The sequence below is a fragment of the Oryzias latipes genome, chromosome 24 (assembly GCF_053564925.1).
Source record: "Oryzias latipes strain Hd-rR chromosome 24, Olatipes_Hd-rR_3.1".
Taxonomy (NCBI): domain Eukaryota; kingdom Metazoa; phylum Chordata; class Actinopteri; order Beloniformes; family Adrianichthyidae; genus Oryzias; species Oryzias latipes.
This window is the reverse complement of record NC_136260.1, coordinates 16323938-16339932: the sequence shown is the minus strand read 5'-3', so window position 1 is coordinate 16339932 and position 15995 is coordinate 16323938. Positions and strand designations below refer to the sequence as shown.

The following is a 15995-nucleotide window of genomic DNA, read 5'->3' as shown; positions in this document are numbered from 1 at the left end:
ATTCACATTAGCCCACTTTTATTTATCTTTGTCCTCAATGTTTATCTTCTAATTGAAGTTACATACAAGTACAAGTAAAAACTCCATAAATAAATCAAGTTTGGTTGTTTTAAACCCTGTTCTGAGATTGAAAAAAAAGGAACTTACTTGTTTCATTTGAACCCAATTTATAGTATTTTTCTACGTTAAAATAATCCAGAAATAGGTTAACTCCTAATATTGAAGCCATAAGTGAGGTTTCACTTTTGCTTTTTTTTTTTATCATTAGGAGGTCCTTAAGGGAGTGTGCACCATATAAGATGATGTCATGACTCACCGAGTAAATCATAAATAAACTTATGTAGGAGTTGCTGTGACACTGTGGCCTGTAGCAGCGATCATCTGATATTGAAACTGAGCAAAAGTGACATGTTTGAGTGGGGGAGACTATTTGAATGCCACAGTGACTCTTGGGGGCAAAGGGCGACATGGGACTTGCTCTATTGTCAGACTTCAGTCTGCATGAGTTGACCCCAAGGCTTCAGTTTGAAACGACTATGTTTTTTGCATTCTTTGTGGAAAGGCACGTGATATTTGAGCGATGCTGGAAATTTGTCAGATCTCTTTTTTGGTTATTCTTGGAACTTTAGAAACAAGATTTCTATGGACATTCACGCTTGTTTAACACAAGTGTTTATAGGAGTTTGTTTTAAATTTAAAGGTTGTACAATCTTTCACAAAAAGACATAAAAATGAAAAAACGTGAAATTAAGAAAGCAAATAATTCCCAATTGAATAATTCTGCACACCAGTCATTCTGTAGATGTAGACATGCAATGGTAATGAACTGTGGAAAAGCATTTTATTTTATTTTATACTGATACATTTATATTTTTGTAACTGCCCTTTAACGCATCAACAGCTTTTTACTGGAGGTCATTTAAAATTGGAGTCCATACTAGTTTAAAAATAGAGTAACCCTTTTAGATTTCATGATAAAAACTGTGGCGATCCCACGATTTGTTTCAACACCTCATGACAAGCTGTTGCACTCTCCTGCTCATATGTTAGTGAGTCAGCTCCTCCTGCTCCTGGGGGGTTATGCTGCGAAGGTGACCCCGACCACGAAAAATGACATCTCCTACTGTCAACACTAATGAGCAGTTGTCTAGCAAAACTGTTGCCTGCTTAGTTTATAAAAAAGGAATGCAGCAGTGACATCTGCTGTTGACTTCTTGTTACTGCATGTAAACGGGACTAATATTTGAGCGAATTGAATTATTTTTGTTTTATTAATTGTATTACTTTTTGTGCTTAAGTGAAAACAAAACCAAATAATTCCACTCTTATTTCAGTCTTTACATTAATTTATATATTCATGTTTGCTTGTTAAAATGTGTGGTGTTACAAAAAAATAAGTAAGATAAAAAACAAATAATTTCTTTAAAGATTGTTATAAGGCTAAATCACTCCACATGTGTTTAAAAAAATAACTATTTACTTTTAAGTTTTCTATTGTTATTTTTATTATGATAATAAAGTTTTGCCAATAAAGTTTTGACAAAAAAGGAGGAGTCTAAAAAAGGGATGTATTTAACCAGCTAGCCATTAGTGCCAGTTTTTCTACTGAAGTAACTGGAGTTTAAAGCTAGTTTTCCCGCTGTTTTGTACAATTCAAATGTAAAATATCTTGTCTGGCGTTTTTCTGGCAACTTAACAGCAGGTGAGAACGCTCGGAAGGCACATTTGTTTTGCTAAAGTTGCCTTGTCGCGAACCTTTCAACTTCCAACACAGCCGAGCTAGCTGTTTTTAGCCACCACAGTTCAGCTCGGCTAGCACGTCCCGTCACCAAATTAAGTTTTTTTAAGGAAAAAAAACATTAAATGAAAACGTATGATAAAAGATAGAAAAGTGGGCAACAAAAATGTACATACTCGGATACAAACTGTTCTACGGAATCTGTATGTTCCCCGACTGCATTAGTGCTACTAGCAAAGCTCTCAGTCTTTAATGTCTGTCGTTTTTTTCTAATTTGTGCATATAAAACCAGAATTTTTGTCCCTTAAAAAATATATGTTTACTTTTTTAAAATAAAACTAAATCGTTGGTTATTTATATGTTTCTACTTAGCTATTTATTTGAAATAAAAAACAGATCTGAAATCAGGAGATCTTTTCTTTTGAAACAGTCAAGACAAGTCTGTCAAATATCTTCCCATATAGAGAAGACAATAATATGGCAATCTAATCTAATCTTGGTTACAAAACCTCATGTAGTTTTAATTTAATGGCAATAATATCAGTGCCTTATTAAACAACCTAGTAACTCTCGGTTTGATCTGGACTGTTTCTACTATAGAAATCCATCCCATACAAAGTAAGTAACTGGTTAGAAAATAGAGGCTTCAGCCTCTGGCTGTGGAGCAGACAGGCTTCCTAATAAGGTCCTTGAATGAGACAGCTTTTTAGATGCAACACGTGACTGTTTGACTTAGGGGGGTGGGGGCACTGTTGCACTATTTCTGTTTCCTCCTGTTTGAAATAGACAACTTACCCAATATTAGGGAGTCTTTTAATCAGGGCCTGTTTTTTGTTTGTTTTGTTTATAGGTTATTTTGTACAACGGTCTTGACCCCCCCCCCCCCCCAATGTACCTTAAAATTAAGGTACATTGTATTTTTAATTAAACACATGACTTTGTATTTATTATCTATGGAATACTTTGAAGTGATTAATGGTTATAGCCTGAAGGTTAAGACCTTTTTTTTTAAATAGTTAGAATAAGAATGGCATCACACTGACATCTGATGGTCAATTGTAGTATAACACTCCTGTTGTGCTCAAAAGAAGTAGAAAGTGTCATGAAGGTCATTTATGACTTGATGTTTGCAGTAAAGAATGAAATGATTTGTAATTGACATTGTTTCTGCTTGTTGACAGAGAGAAGTGGTGCCTATCTGAGCTGTGATCTGTCAAAAAGGCACCAGTCAAGGTTTATTCTATCTAAATATATTGAAGTGATTTTTTTTTTTTGCCTGCTAAAAACATTTTAAAGAAAATTGTTTTACCAATGAACCAGATTTTTTTTTTAATTTCCAGTTTGTGTATTCAAGTTTTTCTTTTTTCCATTCTACATTTTTTACACTCAAACTCTCAGATTATTGTATTAGCTCAAACTAATTCCATAAAATGCGCTTGTACTTTTTCAGGTCACACCTGGCTCGGCCCTGAAGATGGGAGATCATGTCCACTGCATGTCCTGCATGAACCAGAGATGTATGGTCAGACCTGAACCTGGAATCTCTTGTGACCTTATGACCTGCCCGCAGGTGTGTGGCGCTGTGTTTCACGCCTGTAAAGTAGTTGAGCACAAACATCTGTGTCCGTTGATGAAGGTCCCATGCCTTAACAGGGGCTATGGCTGCCCAGCCACCCTGACTCGCAACCAGATGTACGCACATTTGGAAGTGTGCCCAGCCGGAGTTGTGTGTTGTACAATGGAGTGGAACCGATGGCCCGTTAGCTGCTTGGACTACACTTCTTATGAGAGCCTGAGCCGTGGGGTGGAAGATGTGGAGCAGCTGGACATGATGCTTGCCCTGCAGGATCAGCAAACCCTTCTCGAGTCTCTGAAGGTGATTGCCATGGCCCCCTCTGACCAAGGAGAGCCGCAGGTCTCCCTCAATAAGGACAACACAGCCAAACAATCGGACTTGCAAGCGTCAGCTCTTGAGGCCTCTTTTCCTGGGCCACCTTCACATGAGTCAGTACCACCTCCAGCTCGCACTGCAAAAGAGAAAATCGCCAGCGGAATTAACGGTTTAAGCGAGGATCACCTCAGTAAACTCTATGAGGCAACAATTGAGACGGCGAGAAGTTTAGCTGCAGCTTTGGACTTTGTCAGCAATGCCAGCTGTGGTGAAAGAAGCCCAGAGGGGGTAAACAAAGAAGGTGCTGTGTTGAAGAGTGGACCGAGTAGCAGTGCAGACCTTCAGAACCAAATGAGCGACACAGTGTTAAAAACAGTCCGGGATTTGCACGAAAAAGACATTAAACTACAAAGTTTTTGCTCAAGCTGTTTGAGTGAAAATGGTGCTCTACCAGGGACGGATGTCGTCAATCAAAGCACTGCCAATGGACCGTTGTTGGGGGCAACAGAAGCTTGTCCTGACGAAGTACAAAGTAGGGATGCTGGTGACCCTCAGGGGCTTGAAGAGCCTCAGTTGATGCCTCCTCTTCATGTAAGTCAGGGTGCATCACAGAGGGCTGGTCATGCGATCCAGGAGGGGAGGGGGGCTGGTTTTTTAGAAAGTGTTGGGTCTGAGAGGACCCTCCATAGCAAGCAGCATTTTAGGGGCCATGGTCAGTTTCTATTACCCAATGGAAGGATGGTTTTCACTCAGGACAGATCACTTTATAGATCACGAGCCACAATGGAAGACAAAGGAGTGGATACCTCAGATCTGGAGCAGGATGAAGACCCCATGGGTCTGGGGGAGATTGATCTGATCACAGCAGCTCTGCTCTTCTGTTTGGAAGAATCCAGAGAGTGCCGAAGAATCTCAGACACGGTCTATGTTGATGGTTACCGAGTTGACTTCGGCACACAGACTTTTACTTTTCCGGCGGCGATCTTGGTGACCAATACCAGAGTTGGAGACATGGCGTCTGCGTCCGCCTGCGACCACGCCGCCCCACAGATCACCTACCCCAGCCCCTTCCGCACTCTCCGCCTCGGCCTGGTCCTGGAGGCTCTGAAGGTTGAGGCTGTCCCACATAACCATTACCTCCCCTCCAACCCGCGCTACCAGCAGATGTTTCCCTTTGTCTGTGGTCAGTCCTTCCGCAGGGACCAGTTTTCCTCCCATTTCAGGAATGTCCACGGTGACATCCATGCGGGCCTCAACGGCTGGATGGAGCATCGCTGCCCACTGGCGTACTACGGCTGCACCTTTTCACAGCGGAGGTTTTACCCCTCCCGCCAGGGTGCCAAGGTGGTTCACGACCGCCAGCTGAAGGCCTTTGGGGTCCAACCTCACGTGAACATTCAACTTTCCAGTGACTTGCAGACAGACCAGTTGAGCAGGTTGCCTATTGAGATACTTTGGCACATAGCCGGGTTCCTGGACAGTTTCAGTTTGTGTCAGCTGTCACTGGTGTCCCGGACGATGAGGGAGGTGTGTGCCAGCCTCCTCCAAAGCAGGGGCATAGTGGAGCTGCAGTGGGAGCAAAGGCAATGTCCTGGGGGCCACGGCACAGTCTCATGGCAAATAAAACACAAGGTGAGTTCAAAACGGCTCTATTTATTACAATTTAGGACTAGCACTAAAACAATTTTTTAAACATGTTCTTCTGGTGTTTTTAATGGTTGGGTAGCTCCAATATTGCTCACTATTTTTGTTGCACTGCTAATGTTTGGTTGGGGATGTGAAAGGCTGTAAGCTAGCGAGAGAGAGTGTAAACAAAGGGATGATAGGAAATGGAAGGCAGGCTAACTGGGCCAACAGTTCCGCCCACGGTGAATTTCTGATGAACTGCTGCCGCTCTACAGAGAATCTGGAAAACGACAGTTTATTGATTTCAGCTACAAACAGCATCATCAATCATAATTAAAAGACCACTGGGAACGCTTTGCAAAGATTTTCCGTCTGTGAATGTGATGACTGTCTTTCCACTGTCTTAGGTGTGGAGATTCAGCACCGCCTTCAGCCCTGTGTCATCATGGGGTTTCACGGATCTCCCCAGCATGTCCATTCATCTTAAGAAGTGCCACTTCAACCTAGTTGAACAGAAGACCGAGCCTGTCCCCCTCCCTGCCATGTGCCCCGCCCGCGATGGACACTCGCTGCGTCGAGTCCTGCGCCACGTCAACACCTGACCTCTCTCCACCGCATGAGACTCACTGCGGATGGACGATGCAATTCAATCTTTTGTTTTAGAAAAATAAATCCAGACCTTTACACTCGATCACGATGAAGCCTTATTGAAATGACGCTAAACTTGCCAGGACGGTTGTGAATGTTTGCAGTTTGTTAAAAAAAATGTGCTCAGTGTTTGTGCTGAAAATGCACCTTCTGGTGAGATCAAATATATCTTGTTGAATATGCACTATAGATTTATATATCCATGTATTTTAAACGTCATCACGGTTTTCACTTTGCAGTCGTATCCATGGGAACAAGCAGCTCATTGGTAAAGCAGCAATGTTTATTTGTACCTGAAGTTATACCAGCACTTTAAAAGAAATTGCTCATCTATCAGTTGATAAGTGAACCTGATCTTCAGTGTTCGATTCCTGTAAGGGGCTCACTCCATTGTGAAGCTGTTGCCTAGTTTTTTTTTTCCCCCCTTTCTTTTTTATTTAGAACAGTCACTGTTTGTTCAATGATTCATATGATTTTCTACCCATTAATAAAGTCTGTACTAACTTTGTATGCATGCTTGTTTGGAAATATTTTCGGTCTTTGATGTTCTTTATATTTATCTACAAACCACAACTTTGCATCACTGAATATGAAAAACCCAGAAGAACGAAGTGTTTTCCTCAAAAGCACACTGGAAACAAAAAGCAATTTCTCATTGAGTCATATGTTAAGAAGTCACCAGAAAGAAAAAAGTTGACCAAACGTTTTTGTGGTTGAGGAGTAAAGTAGATATTTATTTTTTCTGAGTATCAATTTGATGAGTGTAGTTTTTCTTAAGCTGTTGAGTAAAAAATAAATAAATCCAGAACTTAATTTTATTCCAACAAGTTGCCGAGTTTTGTAATTTGTTGGGCAGAGAAAAGATTGGTCAATATGCCTGACCCACTGCTGACTTACAGTCAGGACCATAAATATTTGGACAGAGACACATTCTTTCTAACTTAGTTTCTGTACATTACCACAGTGAATTTTAAATCAAACAACTCAGATGCCATTGAAGTGCAGACTTTCAGCTTTTATTCCAAGGGTTGAACAAAAGGATTGCATAAAAATGTGAAAAGCTAAAGCATTTTTTAAACACAATCCCATCATTTCATGGGCTCGTAAGTCATTGGACAATTGACTTCCATGCTATTGCATGGGCAGGTGTGGGTAATTCCCTTGTTATGTCGTTATGAGTGAAGCAGATGAAAGGCCTGGAGTTGATTAGAGGACTCGTGCTTGCATTTTGAAGATTTTGCTGTGAACAGACATGTGGTCAAAGGAGCTCTCCATGCAGGTGAAAGGAGCCATCATTAAGCTAAAAAAACAGAAAAAAAAAGCATGCGAGAAATTGCTACAGTATTAGGAGTGGAGTGAAAGAAGAAAGAAAGCACTGGTGAACTCAGCAACGCAAAAAGACTTGGACGTCCACGGAAGACAACAGTGGTGGATGAATCATTTCCATGGTGAAGAGGAACCCGTTCACAACAGCCTACCAAGTGAACAACACTCTCCAGGAGGTTGGCGTATCAATATCCAAGTCTACCATCAAAAGAAGACTGCATAAAAGTAGATACAGAGGATACACTGCAAGATGCAAGCCACTCATAAGCCTCAAGAATAGGAAGGCTAGATAGGACTTGGCTAAACAGCATCTAAAAAAGCCAGCACAGTTCTGGAAAAACATTCTTTGGACAGATGAAAGCAAAATCAACCTCTACCAGAATGATGGCAAGAGAAAAGTATGGAGAAGGCGTGGAGAAGCTCATGATCCAAAGCACACTAAATCATCAGTAAAACACGGTGGAGGCAGTGTGATGGTCTGGGCGTGCATGGCTGCTAGTGGCACTGGGACACTAGTGTTTATTGATGACATAACACAGGACAGAAGCAGCCCAATGAATTCTGAGGTGTTCAGAGACATACTGTCTGCGCAGATCCAGGTGAATGCAGCCAAACTGATTGGGCGGCTTTTCATAATACAGATGGACAACGACCCAAAACATACAGCCATTGAAACTCAGGAGTTTATTAAAGCAAAGAAGTGGAAAAGTCTTGAATGGCTTAACCCAATAACCCAATTGAGCATGCATTTCACTTGTTGAAGACTAAACTTCAGACAGAAAGGCCCACAAACAAACAGCAACTGAAAGCTGCTGCAGTAAAGGCCTGGCAGAGCATTCAGAAGGAGACAACCCAGCATCTGGTGATGTCCATGAGTTCAAGACTTGAGGCTGTCATTGCCAATAAAGGTTTTTCAACCACATATTAGTTATGACCATTTTGTTTTCAGTTATTTCATTTGTCCAATTACTTACGAGCCCATTGAATGAAGGGATTGTGTTTAAAAAATGCTTTAGTTTTTCACATTTTTATGCAATCTTTTTGTTCAACTCATGGGATAAAAGCTGAAAGTCTGCACTTCAATGGCATCTGAGTTGTTTTATTTCAAATTCACTGTGGTAATGTACAGAATGTACAGGATGAGGAAAACGAAGACATTTATGGATATTTCATGGCTTAAGGTGAATTATCTTTATATTTGACCTCCATCACCAGAAAAATGCCATAAAAACACGTTAAACACCCAAAAACACCATTTTTAATCAGTGGGTCTTTAAAACTCAAATGGTGCCTAAAATCACAAAAACTGGAGTAGCCCAACATTTATTTATTTTTATTTTTTTTTACAAACTAACACATAAACTAACACCACGTTTAACACTCTTCTTTAAAAACTGTCAAATTACTACAGTTCTGCAAATAAAAGAAATGGATCCTAATCTGTGAGCTTTTCTGAGCTTGCAGTTAAATGTCGTAAAGATTTGTTCCTGCTGCTTTTACTGCAGTGCTATAGGACTAAGATCGGTTCTTAGTAGTGGTTAGTTACTTTAAGTTTCATAAACGGGATTTTGCTTAAAATCGCAATTTTATTCATTTCACTGTCCTATATGTACAAATAACACAATTTTTAAATGTCCCATGTTTAAATAAAGCACTACTGATTTTCCTGGAGTAAATTTATATATAGTATATTTGTATTTTATTTATATCTATGCGTACTATGAATTTTATTTTTATTTTTTTATTAATGCTAGCAGTCAATTGTCTAAATTGAAGCTCTTCTGGACAAAATGCAGCTTATTGAGTAGATTGAATTTAGGACTGTGAATGGGACAAAAATCACAGGAGACGGTTTTCAAGACTATTACAGACTAGACCTGCAGCTGGCGCGGCCTAGCTTCATTTAATTCAGAATTTAAAACTGACATTTTTTGTTTGCATACACTGGTCTAAAATGTTTATACTGTCCATAGAACAACCTTTTTAGTGGTATGTTCGGTTTGTTTTAACCCGAGGAGCCTAAACCCACCGAGCAGGTCTTCGTGTCTGACTAGACCACACCCTCTTTGCATAATTTTGTGTGGCAGCAGCAGACAACCCCATTCATTCAGTTTATGCCTTAACTTCTGTATCACAACAGGAAATATTCCCTCCTAAACCTGAGTAAGTTAAGAAAATAATTAAAAAAAATAATTTGTGGTGAATTGTTAAGAATGTATCTTTTTCTTTCCTTTTGTTTTGATGGAATAGTTTAGACAAATGGCTGAATATAAGCTGAGTGTGACAACAGGTGGCATGCGGCATGCTGGGACTTTGGACAACATCTTCATCATTTTGTTCGGGACTGAAGGGCAGAGTGAACGCACTCGGCTAGACAACTCTGGCATCGACTTTAAATCGGGGACGGCAAGTTCAATTCTGTCTTATGTAACAATCAAAAAGACTCAACAGATCAGTTCCCATTTGTTTGCGTTTAATCCATTGGGGGGTTTACACTTCACTTTTTTTTGTGCTCAGACAAGGACTTACAGTCTGAAATGCAGCTTTTCTCTGGGGAAGCTCCTGCTGCTGAAGGTGGAGAAAGATTCTTTCCTTCATCTTTTAGATGATAGGTGGTATTGCTGCAAAGTAGAGGTGATGACTCCTGAGGGAGAAGAGATTGCTTTTCCCTGCTTCAGATGGATTTCCAGTGGTGAGGAAGTAGAGCTCAGAGGAGGAAAAGGTCAGTTAACCATTTGAACATTTTCTTTCCTATAAAATGAAGAGTTTTAATGCTTATTCACCTGTTAGCCTTAAAAGTTTTCGAGGAGGAGCATCCTCTGCTGATAGACCACCGCAACAAAGAGCTAAAGCTGAGAAAGAGTTTGTACCAGTAAGTTCCTTTTACAGCAACAATGCGTTTCTGCAGAGGACTTTTCACAGCATTTTGTTTTGAAATTCTTTTGCAGATGGGCAGTTGGTGATAAAAAGCTGCCCCGCCACATTCACTTCACAGATATATCGGAGCTCCCAGCTGAGGTGCAGCTCTCTGAGCTCAGATCAGATGAAATACATCATTCAAAAAGAAAAATGTGAGGAATTCACACGTGATCTGCTCAGACTTTTTGGAGTCGTGTGCTTTGTTTCACTCGTGTTTATTTTCAGGAACACTGAGCTAATGTTTAAGGGATTGGCTGGATCGTGTAAAGAATGGAAAAGTATTGAGGATCTGGAAAAAGTATTTAAGTCCAGAAAGACTTCTATGTCGGGTAAATGTTGGTTTACTTTAGCCAGAGACATATCTAAAGACATTTTTATTTTATTTTAGAACATGTTAAATAAACTTTTCTTGAAATTCTTGGAAGAAAAAACTCTTTTGTTGGTATGCTGCAAAAAATGTACTAAAAAATACATGTTCCCTGTTGCTATTTTTCCAGAGTATGTGTCCAAACACTGGAAAGAGGATGATTTCTTTGGTTATCAGTTTCTAAATGGGACAAATCCCAATGCGATCAAACGCTGCTCCAAACTTCCACCCAACTTTCCAGTCACTGAGGAGATGGTGAAGCCTTGTCTGCCAAATGGACTCACACTGAAGGACGAAATGGAGGTATGAGAGGGGAATTTTGTTTCCACAATACCTTAAAAAAGGGATTTGACTCTTGTAAGTTGCTGTTTAAATATGTTCTAAATTTTTTAGTCTCTATATTTTTATGCGGACAAACTTGAAAAATGTCTGTACTGGTGACAGTAGTGATATTTGTGGGGTGAATTTAAAAGATTTTACAGATAACCTTTACTTTTGTCGTAGTTTCTAAGGCAGACAAATAAAAAATAAATGCCAATCATTTGACCTATTTAAACATAAGCAAATTGAAACAGTTTTTTAGATTTATTTTCACTTTGTTTAGCCCACGATCTTTTTATGGTTTTCCAACTTTTGCTTGTTTAGTGTATGAGGGCTAGATTGAATTATCACTATACTATGCCTTTGGTTTTTTAGCTTGCATTCAGATCAGTCCATACTTATACCTGGACTCCAAAGCCAAGCTTTTGATTGGATAACTCTGAATTACAAAAACTGCTCTTCTCCAAAAATCCAATGACTTTCAAGCTGGCACAAAAGGATGGTAATTCCAGACCTTCAGAGCCACTGTCTTACTTGTTTTCTTTGCTCTACCTAATACTGTTCACCTGGATCAGGTGTGTCCAGCTAAATAGCAGCTGGAGGAACAGAGGTGGGTGTAACCGCTGCAGGACAGTGGCCCACAGTATGCTGAAAAAACCTATATCTACATAAATCATACATGTTAAGACTAAAATTGCAGCTTTGTAACTTCTAATGCTTATACAAACAAACAGGTAAAGTCTACAACCACAAGGAAAGTTTCATTGACCTTTGACCTTGGCAAGAGGTTGCAATCTTGAATTATCAAACTTAATTTAAACTCCTTAGGAATTGTAATCTATCACCGTCTAACTCCTCTAACTATCATTGGGAAGCTACTAGGAAAAAAAGTTGGAATTCTAAGTTATAGATTTTGAAGGGCGTTAACATGGCAAACTTACAAAAAATGGCGCCCCCTGTTGCTCACAAATATTGTAAAAATGTAATACACAAATCGTTGGCTCAAGCTGAATGTAACAATATGACATGGTGTGAACATGTTAGGAATGTGGGCGTGGCTAACGAAACACCTCTGTCGCCAAAGAAATCTAACAATTCACTTTTGCCGATTTTTCTAAAATTTTCATAGGCCTGTTCGTCACCCCCGGCAAAGTTGCAGGCCATACAACAGCATTACATTGTTCTTTGCATTTTGTATGATTTATTTGCTAATTTCCATTATTTGTTGGCAATTTCTTAAATGCAATCTGCTGCTTACATTTTGACCTGGTAACCTTTAGTAAACCAGATCTGAATCTGAAAAATCTTTTCTGGTCAATTGTTTAATTGAAGTCTTATGACATTTTCCTCCACCACAGAAAGGCAATATTTTCCTGTGTGACCAGAGAATAATGGAGGGAATACCAACAAGAGTGAAGGATGGGAATCCTCTACATATGACTGCTGGTTTATGCCTGTTCTACATGAATCCTGAGGGAAAACTGATGCCTCTTGCAATACAAGTACAGAATTAATGCAAAATGGCCCAGACACGTTTGTAATCTTCACAAGCATCAGCTACATTTGTAGCTATCAATCCATGTTTTGGTTTTTCAGCTGAACCAAAAAGCTTCAGCAGAGAATCCAATTTTTCTGCCTACCGACCCAGAGAAGGACTGGCTGTTGGCCAAACTGTTTTTCAAAAGTGCAGATCTGCTGGAATGTGAGGTTGTCCATCACCTCCTGATCACTCACTTTCTGTCAGAAGTCTTTGCTGTTGCGACTCTGCGCTGCTTCCCAACCATTCATCCCCTGCACAAGGTGACTTCTAAAGATCTGAGAAAGCAATGAGATCTCAGTGGTACTTCTTTTAATACTTAAATGATGTTTTCTCCAAACATGTAGTTGCTGATTCCACACTTTCGATTCACGCTGCACATAAACATCATGGGCCGTGAGGCTCTTTTGGGACCTGATGGAGCTCTTTGCGCGGTATGTTTTTATCAATGACCAAACCTAAAGCTGCATACACACCGACATTTCACGCATGATTAAGAAGGTGCTGAATGTGAATTCTTGAACGCGTTTACCCACGGTGTTTACACTGGACAAGCAGGGGGGCTTCTTCTTCTTCTTTTTCTACTGTTTACTAGCGCATGTCCGCCACCCACAGTTGGAAGAGACTTAGTGCAAAATTTCGAAGCGGGACCAATCTTCGTGTCATAGAATTAAATCCCTGATTGGTCAAATTTCGACCTGGTTTAACTTTCAATATAAGCAATTTTCAATGGCAACGCATTTTGTATGAAGAACCAGAAACTAGCTATACGTAAACGCGAGACTTTTGAATGCAGAAGCTCAAAATGCATATTTACATAAACTTTTTTTGGAAGCAGTTGTTTGAACATGCGTTGCCGAGGGTGTGGTGATCTTAGCTTGACAATTACCATGTTGGCATTGATGACTACCAGAGTTCATTTGGACTGGAGGGACTGATGGAGCTCATGGGAAGAGGTCTGTCAGAAACGACCTACAGCGCCCTCTGCCTGCCAGAGAACATCACTGCAAGAGGGCTGGATTCCATCCCAAACTTCTACTACAGAGACGATGCTTTGAAACTGTGGGACGTCATCGAAAGGTCATTTTAAGATCACATTTATCCAGAACTTTTTATTAAAGCTGTTTTAAAAAAAATAAAATAAAAAAGCCCCCCAAAAACACATATACCATCTTTTTCTTTTTTTTTTACCAGCTTTGTGAGTTCGGTGGTGAAGGACCACTACCCTTCAGACGACGACGTTTTTAAAGACACTGAGTTGCAGGAGTGGATCGATGAGATTTTCACACAAGGCTTCCTAGAAAACAAACAGTCAGGTGAGCAGAAGAAAACAAACAGCCAACAAAATGATTAACCTTTTAATGCTAAGAAGAAAATCACAAATAGTTTGACTGACAGGAGTTCCAGCATCTTTCCATACGGTGGAGGAGGTGGTGAAGTTTGTCACCATGGTGATTTTCACCGTGTCTGTTCAGCACGCTGCTGTTAATAACGGTCAGGTGAGGAAATATTTGAGACACTAATATTGGATCTTGATTAAAAAGTTTTACAAAGGAGAAACAGAAGAAAATGATGTTTGATATTAAATTATTTCACTGCATTTTTTATTTCCATTGCCTTACATTTTTTGCAGTTTTCAATTTTCTTTTCTTTGCATCTTGATGCTTGATCTACAGAGTTATATGACAACTGAATTGGAGGAATCAATAATATCTTATCGGACACCAGTTTTTGATTCAAGTAGTTTCAAATCCGGGCTGCACGGTGGCGCAGTGGTTAGCGCACTTGCCTCACAGCAAGAAGGCCCCTGGTTCAAGTTCCGGCTGGGGGACATGAAAAATACATCAATGGGGGACCTTTCTGTGTGAAGTTTGCATGTTCTCCCCGTGTATGCGTGGGTTTTCTCCGGGATCTCCAGCTTCCTCCCACTGTCCAAAAACATGCTTCATAGGTTAATTGGCAGCTCTAAATTGTCCATAGGTGTGAGTGTGAGAGTGCATGGGTGTGTGATTGTGGATGTTCTACCCTGCGACAGATTGGCGACCTGTCCAGGGCATCCCCTGCCTACGCCCAAGTAGCCGGGATAGGCTCCGGCAGCCCCGTGACCCCGAAAGGGACAAAGCGGTACAGAAAATGAATGAATGAAAATAAATAGTTTCAAATCCATTTACATTATATTCGACCCTTACATTGTGTTTGGGTCAAAATGTACCTGTTTTCACACTTAAAACGGGTCGATTTGACAAAATGTCAAATAAAATTGTTTTTTTTTTAAAAACATCCATTTCAGTTTGATTTCCACTCCTGGATCCCTAACGGCTCCCTCCAGCTACAAAAACCTCCCCCAACCTTCAAGGGGCAGTCCAGAATGAACACGTTTCTTCAGGCCCTTCCAAATGTTGGAGACAGCGTCAAGTTTGCAGCGATGTTCTGGATGCTATCAGATAAGTACACGGATATGGTAAGTTTAGCGTTCATGACTTTGCAAAGTTCTTGAACATGTCTGGTGTAAATGGAAAATCTCTGGCATTCTCAGCTTTGTTCTCTGTGGTTCTGACAGGTTCCCTTGGGAGCATTCCCCGAAGAAAGATTCAGCGAGCCTCATCTGAAGCAGATGATTAAAGACTTTCAAGCCGAGCTGTCCTATCTTAGTGAAGAAATTTCACTAAGAAACTCTAAGCTTCAAGTTCCCTATGCATACCTGAACCCGAAACAAATAGAAAATAGTGTGGCTGTTTGAGAAACACTGAAACCAGCAGCAAACACTTAAATCCACATAGGTTTAAACCTGTTTTAATGCTGGGAAACATTCTGAACATACAGAAACATCATTGCGTAGCAAAACAAGGACTAACTAACTCTCCCCTTTACTGGAAAGTATTTCTTTAAAGAGTTTGTGTGTCAGTATAAAAAAACAATAAAACCGAATAATAAAAGTTCAACATAATGTTTCTAAAGGGTTTTTTAAGGTTTCCTTCTTCTGTTAAAGTCCCACTGGAATCATCTTTTGAACAAATTTCAAAGTATGATTTTGCTATGTGTGGCCAACTAAATAAAAAATAAAAATTTGTGCCATTTTCTAGGACATAGTTTCTGCAGAGAGGCAGACTTTCATTAAAAACTTGCAGATGGCAATGTTGGTATGAGGCAACCCCGCCCCCCTTCCCCTCTCTGTTGCTTAGAACTTGGAGCAGAGAGCTTGTGGCCCACCCAGCATATTTTCTACGTCCCAAATTTGCTCTTTTTCAAACTGCATTTTCTCATCTGCTGATCCACAACAATCTGAATCATTAAAATACCCAGAAATGCCATTTTCCATGAGCAATTTTCAAAAAATATATATATGACCTCCGTAATCAGAAAAATGTCACATAAACAAGTTAAAAAGACAAAAATCATGATTTTCATTGGAATGGGTTATAAATGGCTTCCTTGAAAGCGCTTGTTGGGATGAAATGTTAAATATGAACAACTTCACTGGCTTTTTAACGGTTTGGTCTTGCATAAAGACACATACATGTGTAGAGTGTCGTTATGTTATCAGGACTGAACAAGGATGCCTAGATTGTAACAGGAAGAGTATCTGAATTTAAGGGCTTGTAGTGCCAGAAGGCAACACTTT

At 40.1% G+C, this 15995-nt stretch overlaps 2 protein-coding genes and 1 long non-coding RNA gene across 6 annotated transcripts in view; 2 read left to right on the top strand and 1 right to left on the bottom strand.

Annotated features, from left to right (window-relative positions):
• The first annotated feature begins 1557 nt into the window (after nt 1–1557).
• On the top strand, nt 1558–6411 carry LOC101161691 (F-box only protein 30). 2 transcript variants are annotated; one of them, XM_078942843.1, is made up of 5 exons: nt 1564–1702; nt 2920–2971; nt 3189–3308; nt 3392–5261; nt 5663–6411. In XM_078942843.1, the coding sequence occupies exons 4-5, from the start codon at nt 3429–3431 to the stop codon at nt 5855–5857; spliced, it is 2028 nt and encodes a 675-aa protein (XP_078798969.1). In that variant the 5' UTR covers nt 1564–1702; nt 2920–2971; nt 3189–3308; nt 3392–3428; the 3' UTR covers nt 5858–6411. The 2 variants fall into 2 exon arrangements, with proteins under 2 accessions (XP_004083545.1, XP_078798969.1); XM_004083497.5 differs by having other exon boundaries at nt 1558–1702; nt 3189–5261.
• Nucleotides 6412–9224: 2813 nt separating this feature from the next.
• LOC101165367 (hydroperoxide isomerase ALOXE3-like) lies at nt 9225–15315 on the top strand. The gene is made up of 14 exons (XM_023953219.2): nt 9225–9392; nt 9480–9951; nt 10020–10101; nt 10178–10300; nt 10374–10477; nt 10646–10818; nt 12195–12338; nt 12433–12636; nt 12721–12807; nt 13287–13453; nt 13568–13689; nt 13772–13872; nt 14664–14834; nt 14934–15315. Exons 2-14 carry the CDS (start codon nt 9489–9491, stop codon nt 15111–15113), a joined length of 2121 nt encoding a protein of 706 aa, XP_023808987.1. The 5' UTR covers nt 9225–9392; nt 9480–9488; the 3' UTR covers nt 15114–15315.
• The window catches only part of LOC110017725 (uncharacterized), a 105104-nt gene continuing 102665 nt past the window's right edge, over nt 13557–15995 (bottom strand). For all 3 annotated transcript variants that reach the window (XR_013654134.1, XR_013654136.1, XR_013654135.1), the window contains one exon: nt 13557–13670. This is a non-coding gene — a long non-coding RNA (uncharacterized LOC110017725). The remainder of the gene's footprint in view (nt 13671–15995) is intronic.

What these genes read in the sequence shown, in the direction of transcription:
- LOC101161691 (XM_004083497.5), top strand. Translation starts at nt 3,213, where the DNA reads ATGGGAGATCATGTCCACTGCATGTCCTGCATGAACCAGAGATGTATG. An exon ending in CATGGCAAATAAAACACAAG is followed by an intron (nt 5,262 to 5,662) that starts GTGAGTTCAAAA and finishes CCACTGTCTTAG; the next exon opens with GTGTGGAGATTCAGCACCGC.
- LOC101165367 (XM_023953219.2), top strand. Translation starts at nt 9,489, where the DNA reads ATGGCTGAATATAAGCTGAGTGTGACAACAGGTGGCATGCGGCATGCT. An exon ending in CAGAAAGACTTCTATGTCGG is followed by an intron (nt 10,478 to 10,645) that starts GTAAATGTTGGT and finishes CTATTTTTCCAG; the next exon opens with AGTATGTGTCCAAACACTGG. An exon ending in CTGTGGGACGTCATCGAAAG is followed by an intron (nt 13,454 to 13,567) that starts GTCATTTTAAGA and finishes TTTTTTTACCAG; the next exon opens with CTTTGTGAGTTCGGTGGTGA.